This window comes from Ictalurus furcatus, chromosome 27, assembly GCF_023375685.1.
Source record: "Ictalurus furcatus strain D&B chromosome 27, Billie_1.0, whole genome shotgun sequence".
Classification (NCBI taxonomy): domain Eukaryota; kingdom Metazoa; phylum Chordata; class Actinopteri; order Siluriformes; family Ictaluridae; genus Ictalurus; species Ictalurus furcatus.
The window spans coordinates 12,118,912-12,131,766 of NC_071281.1; the positions used below are offsets into that span (position 1 = coordinate 12,118,912).

Sequence of the window (12,855 nt, forward strand, 5' to 3'; positions counted from 1 at the left end):
AAGGGCTGCCAAAAAAATCCAAATTAAACTAGTCTATAATGTGTAAAATATCAGCTGTAGATTTTACAGTAATATTGTGGCAGCAGGGTTACCAGTAAAGTACTGTAAAATGTAAACAACTGTGCAATATATTTACGATAAAGTGTTGTAATATCTTACATAGTATAAAATAACGCATAATCCAGGACATTTACTCGTTTGTTTGATGTGTTTTAATCAAAGTGATTTACAATAGATGCAGGATGCATCTAATCTAGAGGTTAAGGGTCTTACTTAACCGGGGTGCTGTGGCAGTGTTGGGGATTTGAACACACCACCTTCTGATCTGTAACAATGATTCAATGCAATTTATTAGTGAGAGTTCATTCAGTGGTAGTTAAATCCCAGCACCTGCCCCAGTGCCATGGTTGAATCCTTCAGCAAGACCCTTAACCTTCAGCTCAGTTCTATCCTGCATCAATTTTAAGTTGCCATCTTACTGGCAATGTATAAAATGTGCAGCCAGTTTTTACAGTGATTTCATGTCATGCAGATTTGGAAGTTTGTGATAGTTGTATAAATGCCCGGATTTAGGTCTACATGGGGCGTGGTCACCTGTCAATCAAGGCAACAAACAGTAAGCTATTTCAGCCTCCATACAGTTGTTTAGTGTAACTTGCGACCCTGCTGCCAGGAGATTTCTGTAAAAATGTTTCCAGTGTACCATTAAAGTGCTGAAAACTAATTACATTTGTAAAACGTGACTATAAATGGTGTGTATTTCCGGCGGGCAGCGGTTTGAGCGCTCTCTGGCCTCGAGCTTTCCCACAGCGGTCCGGTTCGATTAGCGCGCGCGGGCCAGAAGAACAGAGCCGCCGCGTTTCACTGCTATTACCGAGATCCTTTTATCAATGTCCAGTAATTAAAATGTCACCACTTAATTTTCGGGCTACGGCGAACCTCTTGTAGCAATCCTGATCCTAATAAAAAAACAGTAATCGAAACACTATTTTCACTCGAAACGAAAAAAAGGTTGCAGCCAGGCGACTTAAGGAGTGTCAGGCCGAGAGAGATCAATATGAGCATTGCTGATTGATCTGGTGCTAAAGTGGAATTTATTTGGGGTCATGTGGCTTTTAGACGCTGCCGATAGAACTGGTTACTGTACTACATTGGCTTTCATCTGATACGGTTATTAAACGTCTCCCTCTGAATGACTCTGGCACTGATTTATGTGCCAATCTCTCCTCTGACCTCCAGAAACTAGACCTTGTGCTCTATATATATATATATATATATATATATATATATATATATATATATATATATATATATATATATATATATATAAAACCTGTGTGTTTTCCCTTTAGTTCTCCTCACACTGCAGATCATATAGCTCTTCTCTGGATTAAGCCTTCTCACTATATATTTCATTTTCACTTTCTTTTCAGAAGTGTTGTCCTATACATCCTCCATGTTTTTGTGTGTAATATGGTATGCAGAGGATCTGAAGTCTGTCTGAAGGCCTGTGCAGCAATGTAAGTGGACATGAAACAGTAAGTGGATATGAAGCCTCCTGAGTGGCTGATACAGTATGAGAAGGAAAGGATTAGGTTTCTCCTGAGCCCTAAGAAAGGTGCCTACTCCACTAGTCAAAACGCTCTCCAAACCGATCAGATGTTTCTCTTTCAGTAAGTCGTTTTCTTTATTGCTGTAGACCTGCATCTTGACGTGAATTCTGTTAGTTATTATAAATATTTAACGCATTGTATGTTATCCGGACTGGAGACCCTTTAGTGTCTCTAAGCATTTTTATTTTTATTTTTTATTAATACACATATGCACTCATATTTGCAGAAACATATCAGCATCACTGTACATGATGGATTAATGCAGACTCAATCTATTACGAATTAAATACTATCCCAAATCACAATATTTTAATCATGTGCCTAATACTTGCTCTATTTGTCTGCAATAAAATGTGTAACAACTAAAAACAGACATATTCAGAGTATAATCTATAAACTCCTTATCCAATAAACCTAATCAACCAAATACACCCATACATTAAATCTAATTATAGCTATATTACAACGAGGACATTATGTTCTACAAAACAGCCCAGCGTACTGATTTTTCCTTGACCTTTGTCCAACCATATTGTATCACTAATTCGTTTATTCGTGTATGTAATATAATATCTAGTATTAATGAACTAATAATGCCAGATGTTTCTGAAATACAATATTTATCCTATTGATTAAAATGTGCCCTAAACAACCATTGATTACTTAAAAGCATGTCACCATCATGTCGCGCTGCAAACAAAAGGACTGCACGTTAAACTAATCTTAACCTCTTTGTTGCTAATTATTAATAAGGAAAAAAAAAAAAGGAGTAGAACAAAAATAGCCAACGACATATGAGCCACTGTAAGTCAGTCCTACATTACAGAAGGGTTCAGACTTCAGTATATGGTATATCGTTTGTATAACTTGTATAATTAACTAGTTAAAAAATATAAAAGTATAAGTATATTAAAAATATATATAAGTATATATAAAAAAAAATTAATTATTTTTACCTCACACCACCCAGTTTCCCCGCCATAAACAGTAACCATGCCGCAGTCAGCCTGTGCTCTAAATAATTAACAGGGAAGGAATAATTACAGTGTGAAATTGTAATTATTGTTGGAGCAGAGCGAAGCCTCTTGTATGGTGAAAGAGGACGCGCTCAGGGCCGAGTCGGGTTAAAGTTTCCCTCACCATCAATATTGCATTAAGCTCAGGCGGGTGGCCCCGCGACACTTGGCACGTTTTACAACCATCCCGTCTCTATTAGTGACCCCCAGATGAAATTACATAAAACAATGCAAATATAAATACATGCATTTATATACTTATATATCCCATGAACTCAACTCAACCATGTTAAATAGTATTTCATTTTAAAAAGTGGGATATTTACATCCTTATTTACGCTAATAATAAATCAAGTGGGCATTTGGTGTTGTACACACAGAAACAATACTGCCATGCGACCCTCAAGGGTACATCTTTTACAGACTGCATTTAATATGCATCTTTCACCTAACCGTGTAGTAGACCTTTCAAAAGAATGTAAGCGCTTATAAATGAGCTTAAAGCTTTAAGGCACATTACATTCACATTTCTACACGCTGAAGATGTGCAGCCTAGTATCCTTTTCCTGAGAGGGTAAGTCTCACTCAGCACTGTTTAAACTTTAACGCTTTGGGTGCTGTTGGTCCGTTTTGTTTCGACAGAGACATTGTGATTCAAAATGTGCTTTCAGTGAAACTACTGAAAATAAAGAAGCGATTTATTAATATGGGAAATTTGATGCGCTGCTGCATTTAATGCACCGAACAGCTTCATGCAGGACACTTATCATCAATCTTCGGTTTATTGTTGTTTATTTTTTTTTTGTTTTTACGCAAACTACACTTAGGCTATAATACTAATGAATTCTATCTCATTTAATTTTTTAGAAATCATTAGCAGACTATTTCAAACAGGATGTTTTGTGTTGGATCTTATTCCTCCTCGGTTTTTTTGTTTGTTTGTTTGTTTGTTTGTTTGTTTTTGTTTTTTTGTTTGTTTCAGGCAAAGTTAACTTCGTCATGACTCGCTATCTGTGCGTCAGTTTTTTAGTTGGGGTTAACTGAAGGGCATTGATCCGTCTTTAAATAGTTAATGTGCACATATAGGGTTCCACCACATCCCTCTGCCTATTGCTATAATATATCAGTGTTTGTACACGGGATCCGCTCTCACTGGCGTGTGTGGGAAACAAATGTGCAGCGTTTACCTATAGGGCCCTGCGTGAGGAACGGCAGAGCGCGAGACCGCACGCGCAGTTTAGGCAAAGTGGTAAACAAATGCGCAGCGTTTATGTATAGGGCCCTGCGTGAGGAACGGACCGCACGCGCAGTTTAGGCAAACTTTACCCTCAGGCTGACCGTGCGCCCCGGGCAAAGTTTCTCATGCAAATTCGTAATGAAAGTCTGCTGTGTGATTACCACATGTCAGTGCAACACGCACAAATATTAACAATGGAAGAGCAAAAACAACAACCAGTAGTCACTGGACATTTATTGTGATTTTGTATACTTCTAGACTTCTAGAACGTTTGTCCTTTATGGGCTGTTTAATAAACACTAATAAACTGTTTACTTGGTTAATTACGATCATTTAATATTATTATTATTAGTAGTAGTAGTAGTAGTATTAGTAGTAGTATTGTTGTTGTTGTTGTTAATGTAGACTATGTCTATCTATCTATCTATCTATCTATAGTAGTAAAGCTGATGTGTGCGCGCGCGCAGTGTCTCCACCTGTCCCGGCGCTAAACGGGTTAATATTCCGCGTGGCTCGTGCGTCTGTGGGTGTGTCCTGTCCTTATTTTCGTCTGTTCCCCTCATTCAGTCTGACAAGAAGTGGCCCGGACTGCCATGTGGTCGCTCGATGCTGTGTGCTTGAGACAAATGGAAATGTTTGCCCTAATACTCTGAGAGAGAGAGAGAGAGAGAGAGAGAGAGAGAGAGAGAGAGAGAGAGAGACTGAGACTGACTGTACTGCACGGCGTCTCTCATTGCGTTGTTGGACATCTGGAGGACGGTTATTGCTCTGCTCCTTGCAATAATTCGGCGTGATCGAGTCATTCTTTCTTGCTTTCGTTTCGTAATAAAAGGTGAGTATTTCTCGCTCTGATCTGCAGATTATTCTAGGTGCGTTATGGCAATGTGAATGTCTTTATCAGCCCATGTTAATCACTACAACTCAATAATATCTGTGTAACGAATTTGCATGGATGTGAAAAGAGAACCGTGTGTAGTGTGAATAAAGCTCGTTTCGGACAAAACTGATCGGATTTCGTGGTCACATCAGATGACAAGGCAACAAAATATTTCACCAGACTCAGTATAAACAACGTCCGAATGATTAAAGACCAGGCTTTGAATGACAGCCTGCTTTATTGCACTGTTAAAGCAAATTTCTAGATTCATAAAAATGAGACGATTTCCCTCATTTTAGTCATTTGTGTTATTATCTCTGTAAGATGCATAATCAGTGTTGGACCTCCCAATTTATAATATTTATAACCATCAAACAGGCAATCCAAAATCAGGAGGTAATTAAAAAATAAGCAGCTTACAGATTATTCCGTTAGGAAGGTATGTGATAATATTTTATAGTATGTCATGGGCTATGTATTTTAATTCAGGTTATCTATAAAAGATTTTTTTTTTTAAAAGATAAAGATAAAGGCATAAAATCAATAACAACAAGCAGGAAACAAAATATAATAATATTTTACCCAGCAACAACAGCTGAAGTAGCCAATAATAGGCGAATAGATAAAAAAAAAACCCCAAATACTTCATATTATATTATCATTGTAATATTATCGTCGTTGGTAATGCTTTGTTCTGCAGTAGTTATTATTATTATTATTAGTAGTAGTAGTAGTAGTAGTATTGTTAATAATAATAATAATAATAATAATACAGCAACTCGACAGCATGAATAACAATAATAATATCATAAATATCCAGTATTTGTTGTTATTGTTGTTGTTTTACAATTCGCCTATTATTAGTTAGGCTACTAAGTCTAAGAAATTAAACATTTTAAAAATTGTGTTAAAAGTGTTTATACCTCCAGTGCTGAATTAACTCTGTGTTCACAGTGTTCGTTTGGCCCGATATGCTTTTTTTATTTAAAGAAACTCATATTTATGCTGTAACATTTGCAGTTTTAGATGATAAATTTTAATGGTACTTTTCTATAGATTTCCAGGGAATGGAGCCGATAAGCGCGCCGCTTGCCTCGGGACCGGATGCCAGCTCTCCGCAGCACTCTAAACGGGATGTCTCTCCTTTCTCCGGCGGCGCATCGCTGAAACCCAACCAAGTGAGCGAGACGTCTCTGTACGGTGTGCCCATCGTGTCTCTGGTCATAGACGGTCAGGAGCGGCTGTGTCTGGCCCAAATCTCCAACACTCTCCTTAAGAGCTACAGCTACAACGAAATTCACAACCGGCGCGTCGCTCTCGGTATCACGTGCGTGCAGTGCACACCGGTTCAGTTGGAGATCCTGAGGCGCGCCGGTGCCATGCCCATTTCCTCGCGCCGCTGCGGGATGATCACCAAACGGGAGGCAGAAAGGCTGTGCAAGTCGTTTCTGGGCGCTCACTCGCCGCCAAAGCTGCCGGAGAACTTCGCGTTCGACGTCTCGCACGAATGCGCGTGGGGCTGCAGAGGCAACTTTATCCCAGCCAGGTATAACAGCTCACGCGCCAAGTGCATCAAGTGCTCGTACTGCAGCATGTACTTCTCTCCGAACAAGTTCATATTCCACTCCCACCGCACGCCCGAGTCCAAATATACACAGCCAGACGCAGCGAATTTTAATTCCTGGAGGCGCCACCTGAAACTTGCGGACAAGCACGTGCCCGATGACATCTCTCACGCTTGGGAGGACGTGAAGGCCATGTTCAATGGGGGCAGCAGGAAAAGGACGATGCCCGGAAGCGGGTGCGAGATGTCGCCTCTCAAAACACAAGGCCCGGGCCGTGTCAGGCAGGCCGCTTCTCCGGAAATCCCGCACAAAACCCTACGCTGCGACGACGAGCGCGCGAATCTCGGCCTACCCAATGGCGCGCGCAATTACCCGGTCATTCCGGTGCCCAGCAAAAGCTTTGGCATGCTTCAGAAAATCCCACCACCCCTCTTCCCTCATCCGTACGGTTTCTCCCCGTTCGGTTTGTGCCAGAAGAAAGACGACGGCACGAACGAGCAAAACAAGACCGGCGTACCGGGTGTGTTTTGGGCAGGCACGAAGGACAGCCTGTATCCGTCGTTCCCCATGTTCTGGCCCACGACGGGCGCACTGCCCCTGCCGCCCTATCCGCACGCACAGCAAAAACCGCACGAGCTCACCGGAAGCCGCCAGAGTGAGGCAGATGTTGCCGAGCACGAGCGTCCAAGAAGCATCACTCCCAGAGACACCGAGCGCTGCTCGAGCTCACAGTCTCTCGAGGACAAATCCGCCGACGAGCTGAGGTCGACTGAGGGTCACGCGACATCTCCACCACGGAAGTCTAGCTACGTTTCCGCGTTCAGGCCCGTCATAAAGGACGCAGAGAGCATAGCCAAGCTCTACGGCAACCGGGACGCGTACGCGGGGCCACCCGCGGGTCACCTGTCCCCGGACTTTGTCAGCGAGACTTCAAGCTACAGGTCTGCTTCACCGGAAGCCGACAGCGGAGGAGAACCGGAAGTGGACGTGGAGTCCAACCGGGAGACACATGATGACGACGAGGAGTCCGTTCAGCTATCTGTGGAGGACCGGCAGAGTCCATTGAGGCAGATCATGTCCCGGGAGGGTCACGGAGAAGAAGTGAGGGAAAGCAGAGAGGAAGAGGAGGCGGAGGAGGAAGAAGAGGACAGACACGAGGACACGGATGAAGACAGGCTGAGTGACAGAGCGCCGAAATGTAACGACACTCCAACATATGATGTGAGTATAACAGAAACTAAAGAGTGAAAACTCACCTGATCCTGTATGAACACACTCAGGAAAGGGTACTCTAGAGGGTATACTCTAAAAGGTATTTAGGGTACCATTAAATCATTATAAATGTAGACTTTATACACAGGTGAAAGATGCACATTAAAGGTTATAGTGTATGTAATGATATGTTTACATTTTTCTATATCTATCTATCTATCTATCTATCTATCTATCTATCTATCTATCTATCTACCTACCTATCTATCTATATAAATATAAATATATAATCACAAACATTATCATTACATACACTATAACCTTTAATGTGTATATTTTACCTGTGTATAAAGTCTACATTTATAATGATTTAATGTAGATAGATAGATAGATAGATAGATAGATACAATAAACAGATTAATTATTATACACTCTTACATAAAAAGTTAATTGAGATTTTTTCATTAATAATTTCCAAAGATTATGAAAACATCTTTTTAGAGTATAAGAAATTATCCTGTTTAATTAACGTCTACAGTTTTCATTTAAGTCTATAGTTTAATAAATGACAAGTCATCACTGAACAAAATAAGTCTAATATTTCATTGCTACATCTTAATTAAACTCTGTAGGTGTAATAACAATTCTGTACGATAATAATTTAAAACTATGGGCCTTTATTAAACTCTGTCACGTCAGCACTGACATCAGTGAGGGATATGTATTTATCATATTTGGCCTGTTCATGTTGTCCACGTGTTTATCCTCTAAAACAAAGCAGGGGGGAACAAAGGCCTAATTGTCCTAAATTGAAAGTTTAGAATAAATGGCCAAATGTAATTTATTTGGCCGGCGGGCAGGAACGTGTTTGTGAGAAAAGCTCCCCTGGGTCCTCAGAGCAAATTACTCTCTCTGTCATTTCCACTGTTCCAGTTTAACTTTCAATATGAGCAATTTGCCTTAATGCGGTGCCTAATATTGGCGGATCATTTGTGGATTTGAGCACTAATGATAACCTACACCTCTTCTGCAAAAGATGGGGAGAATAAGAAGATTGTACATAATTGGGGTTGTGTTTATTTGTAATTAGGTGCTTGGGTTTGGGTTTTGGCAGGTGTGTGCTGCTGAAAAGGACGCAGGGCTTTCACTGAACTCTCCGCCTGTTCCAGGTCCTAAATATCCTCCAGTCCAGGAATCACACAGTAAAACCTTCTCCCTTATATATTCCCTCGTATTACACAATACAGCCTACATGGTATCTAGATTATCACTTAGCACTGCAAATGTAGTTGCTGATGCGTGTTATATAGCTTATAACACAATCTTAGGTCTGTATTATTATTCATTTGGTGCCACCAGATTCACACAGATTCAGTCATGCTGTTGTGCTTGAGGATGATTGGGAATCGCAGAAATCTCGTCACGACCAAGTGAGCGTTTCTAAAGAAACTGAGCGTGAGTAGCTCTTTACTCGCTTCCTGCTTTCTGTTTCATTTGATGTGAATTTCACTGTAATGTATTCAGATGAGAGTCTCTGATCTCTGAATTATTATCCCGGCATATTTTAAACCCATGTCCTTCTCCCCCCCCCCCCCCCCTCCAGTTGAAGGTGCATCGAGGACTGATGGCAGATTGCAGTTAATTGAAAAAGATATCGAGCACATGGCGAAAGGTGAGGGTTTCATATAATGCATTTTAATATAATTCCTATTAATAATATGCTTTTTTTTTGGTAACATGTAATCAGCGTAGGTTACATTTGGGTAATGCCGTTATTTTGTCTATATAGGCCTATTTATTATTTTCGTTGATGCACATAATAATATATTTCTAATAAATATTTAAAACGTTCAAAATAAACGAGTTTGCATTGGGGGAAAAAAAAATCTGTAGAATCCAGGCCAAAGATTTCAAAGTCATTGTCGTTTTTCCACAGAGGTTTGTTCCATGTCCCACGGTGATTTAAAAATAAAAATATTATTAAATGTCTAGTGTTTTTGTGTTATTTTTAAGCAAAAGAGAAAATGAAGCCAGTGTGCATTATTCCAAAACGCCCTTGAACTGCATATGCATTAGCAGAGTCGCGTGCACACAGCCCGAGGCTGCGGGCCTCATTATTACCGCGAGCTCACGCGCCACAACACCGCAGCAAGCGCGCGCGCCTCCTTTCTTTAGGAACTGATCGTTTTCCGTAATGCATATTTAAAAGCATATAAGCGTGACATGAAAATGCGTTAAAAAGCTTGCTTTTAATTATAACACATGAGGTTCTTTTGTTCTTTCTCCGAAGGCCATCGCTACAGCAGTGATAATGGTTTATTAATTAATTAGTGATTTTTTTTTGTTGTTGTTGTTATTGTTTTTTTTATTATTATTATTTATTTATTTTTCGCTCTGTCATAGAGGAACTCCAAAAACAGCTGATGGAGCAAATGGAGCTTAGGAAGAAAATGGAACGGGAGTTTCAAAACCTGAAAGGTAATTTAGATCAAACTGGGGTGTTTCAAGTAACACTAGAGCCTTAACTAGTTTAACTAATGCAATGAACTTTTTTTTTTTGAGTAGTGACTCTGTGCATGTTGACTTTACCAGATAATTTTCAGGACCAGATGAAGAGGGAGCTATCTTATCGAGAGGAGATGGTGCAGCAGCTGCAAATAGTCAGAGGTGAGCATTGAAGTTTGGGAAATAAAACGTTATGACGTGTAAAAGTGACACTTGCATATTTTTAGTGGCAAAAACTCAATTGAACAAATCATAGAGCGTCATAAGGTGAATAAAAACAGCAAAAAATATATATATATATATATACTATTTGTGTGAAATAAAGTGAATAAAAATTAAAGTAAATGAAAATATATCAAGCCAATATATTGCACCTAGTGGATCCAGGAGAATCGTTATTTATTTATTCGTTATTATCTCACTGTGTAATGCTGGTGATAATAAAGATCTACTTGACTTGAAAACTTTAAACAATGGTCCTATATTGGACAAGGCAGCTTGTACGGAATAAATGGCAAATCGTTTTTATTTCAAAACCTTTTCGGTAATTCAGAATTTAATCTTTTTTTTCTTTCTTTTTTTTTTAAAATCTATAATATAAGTTACACATCACCCTATTAGACCTTTTAAATTCTCTTTGTTTTCATTAATTATTTTTTATTATTATTTATTTTAGACACTTTGTGCAACGAGTTGGATCAAGAGAGAAAGGCTCGATATGCAATTCAGCAGAAGCTAAAAGGTAATTTCTGTTAATACCCAATAGCAAAAACTCATAACTCATACCTGGAGACCCTGAGCCCTAACAACAAATAAATGATTTCAGTAATAAATATGCAATAAAAATGAGAAATATGCAAGTGCTACTTTTCTTTCATTCTAATTTGCTGATTGTGTAATAATGTATGAATAATAAAAAAGAGCAAAATGAGCTGGGCTGAGTTTCCCCAAAACATCACAGAACAAACATCATCATTAAATGGTAGCATGAGCTTCACATTGAACTCTCATCTCTCTCTGTGTCTCTCTGTGTCTCTCTGTCCCTCTCTGTCTCTCTTTCTGTCTCTCTCTCTCTCTCTCTCTCTCTCTCTCTCTCTCTCAGTTAAGATGATTTGCACTTTACAATGCTTTTGGGAAACTGAGTCCTGTGTGATTAGGAATCAGAAATAACACCTATTGTTCTGAACCACAGTGACAATTGTAAATTTAAGAAATGTTTGCAGTATAAATGTCCAGAACATTTATTATTAGTAATAATAGTGCTTATATCAGTATTTGTATATCGTATACATCCTAAAAGTGTCGTATCCCCATTAACAAGCTGTTTATGTTATGCTGCACACCATATTTAGTGTTTCATTTATATAAATGGATATTCGTGGTGTCTTCTCTCTGCTTCGCTCAACCTGTATATGTAGCACTAATTGCTCTTTTCCCCTAGAAGCTCACGACGCTCTACACCACTTCTCCTGCAAGATGCTCACTCCACGCCACTGCACAGGGACGTGCACATTTAAACCGCCTCTACTGCCACCTTAATCTGAATCCCCACACTGGAGGACTACAATGGATTCTACACACATGAAAACCAAAAGACCTCTTCAATACATGTTAAAAGCACTGAACTTTCCAAGGACTGAAAATGTGCGACCTTCTCAAAAGATCTAATGGCATCTCTTGAGTTCTGCTAAAAACAGACCTGAAATGGACATGGATGTTTCTTCTCTGAATCGAGCAAGCCAGCAGAACAATGAGATGAGAGTGGAATTGTTCTAAATATATGTACAATAGAATACTAATATGAACTCGTTCAAAGCTTTTCTCTTTTTTTTTTCTTCCTTAAAAAGCCACGAATACATAAAGTGGCACTGTGCAATGAATTGTGAAATCTCACAGCATTCTTAAATGGTCACTACTTGTGTGTTTTTATGTTGTATTTATTCCAAATTGATTCACTGATGTGTTCTCCCAAATGGATTGTATCTGTATAAGCACTTTAAATGAGAAATGATAAAGACCTACCTGTTCCAAATTGAATCTACCTTAAATTAAAGATGTTTACCATGTTTGTGTATACAGAATAAATCTGACCACGCATTTAGTCCACCTTTCCCAGACACATAGCTCAGACTTTGGGAAAATGGTACTAATCTACATATATGTGATTACTTGGCTGTGTACTATGACTTTTGAAGTGTATTTTCAAGAATAAAATGATTTCTTTCTTCATTATTAAATAAACAGAAGTTCCATTTGATCTTTAATCTCTTGTATAGATTTAACTAAGATATTGGCATAGAACTAAATCAATATCTATATACACTCTTTTATATATATATTTATATATATATATATATATATATATATATATATATATATATATATAATATAAAGGATTTGTTAGATAGGTAAGTGTTCTCAAAAACATAAAGGTGTCCTGTTTGGAAGCTTTTCTAATAAAGAAGCTCTGTAGGGTTTTACATAGATGTAATCGTTTCTTATTTCTAAGAATCTACACACACCTGACTGAATGTAAAGACTGATTTTTAGTTGTAGTAATTCATAGTATATATTAGAATATGCTGAAATATAATGTAAATCTAGGACAATATCTATTGACCACACCACCACCACCTGCACCAGACCAAAACAGATCAATAATGCAAGTATAAAGTGACATTATAGCTACAGTAGGTCATGGTGAGGCTGTGTACTTTATCTCCACTACTGACAGAACACCACAACTTTGATAATTAATTTATTATTAGTATTTATGTGGAAAAAGTCAGTTCATATGTCATCCCTTAATTCTAGCCATGGTAAAAGATTT

The 12,855-nt window shown here is 38.8% G+C and overlaps 2 protein-coding genes across 3 annotated transcripts; both read left to right on the forward strand.

Moving 5' to 3' along the window:
* Window positions 1-5,810: 5,810 nt before the first annotated feature.
* On the forward strand, window positions 5,811-11,050 carry LOC128602915 (SKI family transcriptional corepressor 1 homolog-B-like). Of its 2 annotated transcripts, XR_008384916.1 has the most exons (3): window positions 5,811-7,529; window positions 8,635-8,975; window positions 9,124-11,050. XR_008384916.1 is itself a non-coding variant. In XM_053617052.1 (2 exons), exons 1-2 carry the CDS (start codon window positions 5,811-5,813, stop codon window positions 8,911-8,913), a joined length of 1,998 nt encoding a protein of 665 aa, XP_053473027.1. In that variant the 3' UTR covers window positions 8,914-9,088. The 2 variants fall into 2 exon arrangements, 1 of the variants encoding a protein (XP_053473027.1); XM_053617052.1 differs by lacking the exon at window positions 9,124-11,050 and having other exon boundaries at window positions 8,635-9,088.
* On the forward strand, window positions 9,134-12,155 carry LOC128602916 (SKI family transcriptional corepressor 1 homolog-B-like). Its single transcript, XM_053617053.1, has 4 exons — window positions 9,134-9,192; window positions 9,924-9,998; window positions 10,113-10,187; window positions 11,470-12,155. The coding sequence occupies exons 1-4, from the start codon at window positions 9,183-9,185 to the stop codon at window positions 11,562-11,564; spliced, it is 255 nt and encodes an 84-aa protein (XP_053473028.1). The 5' UTR covers window positions 9,134-9,182; the 3' UTR covers window positions 11,565-12,155.
* Window positions 12,156-12,855: the final 700 nt, after the last annotated feature.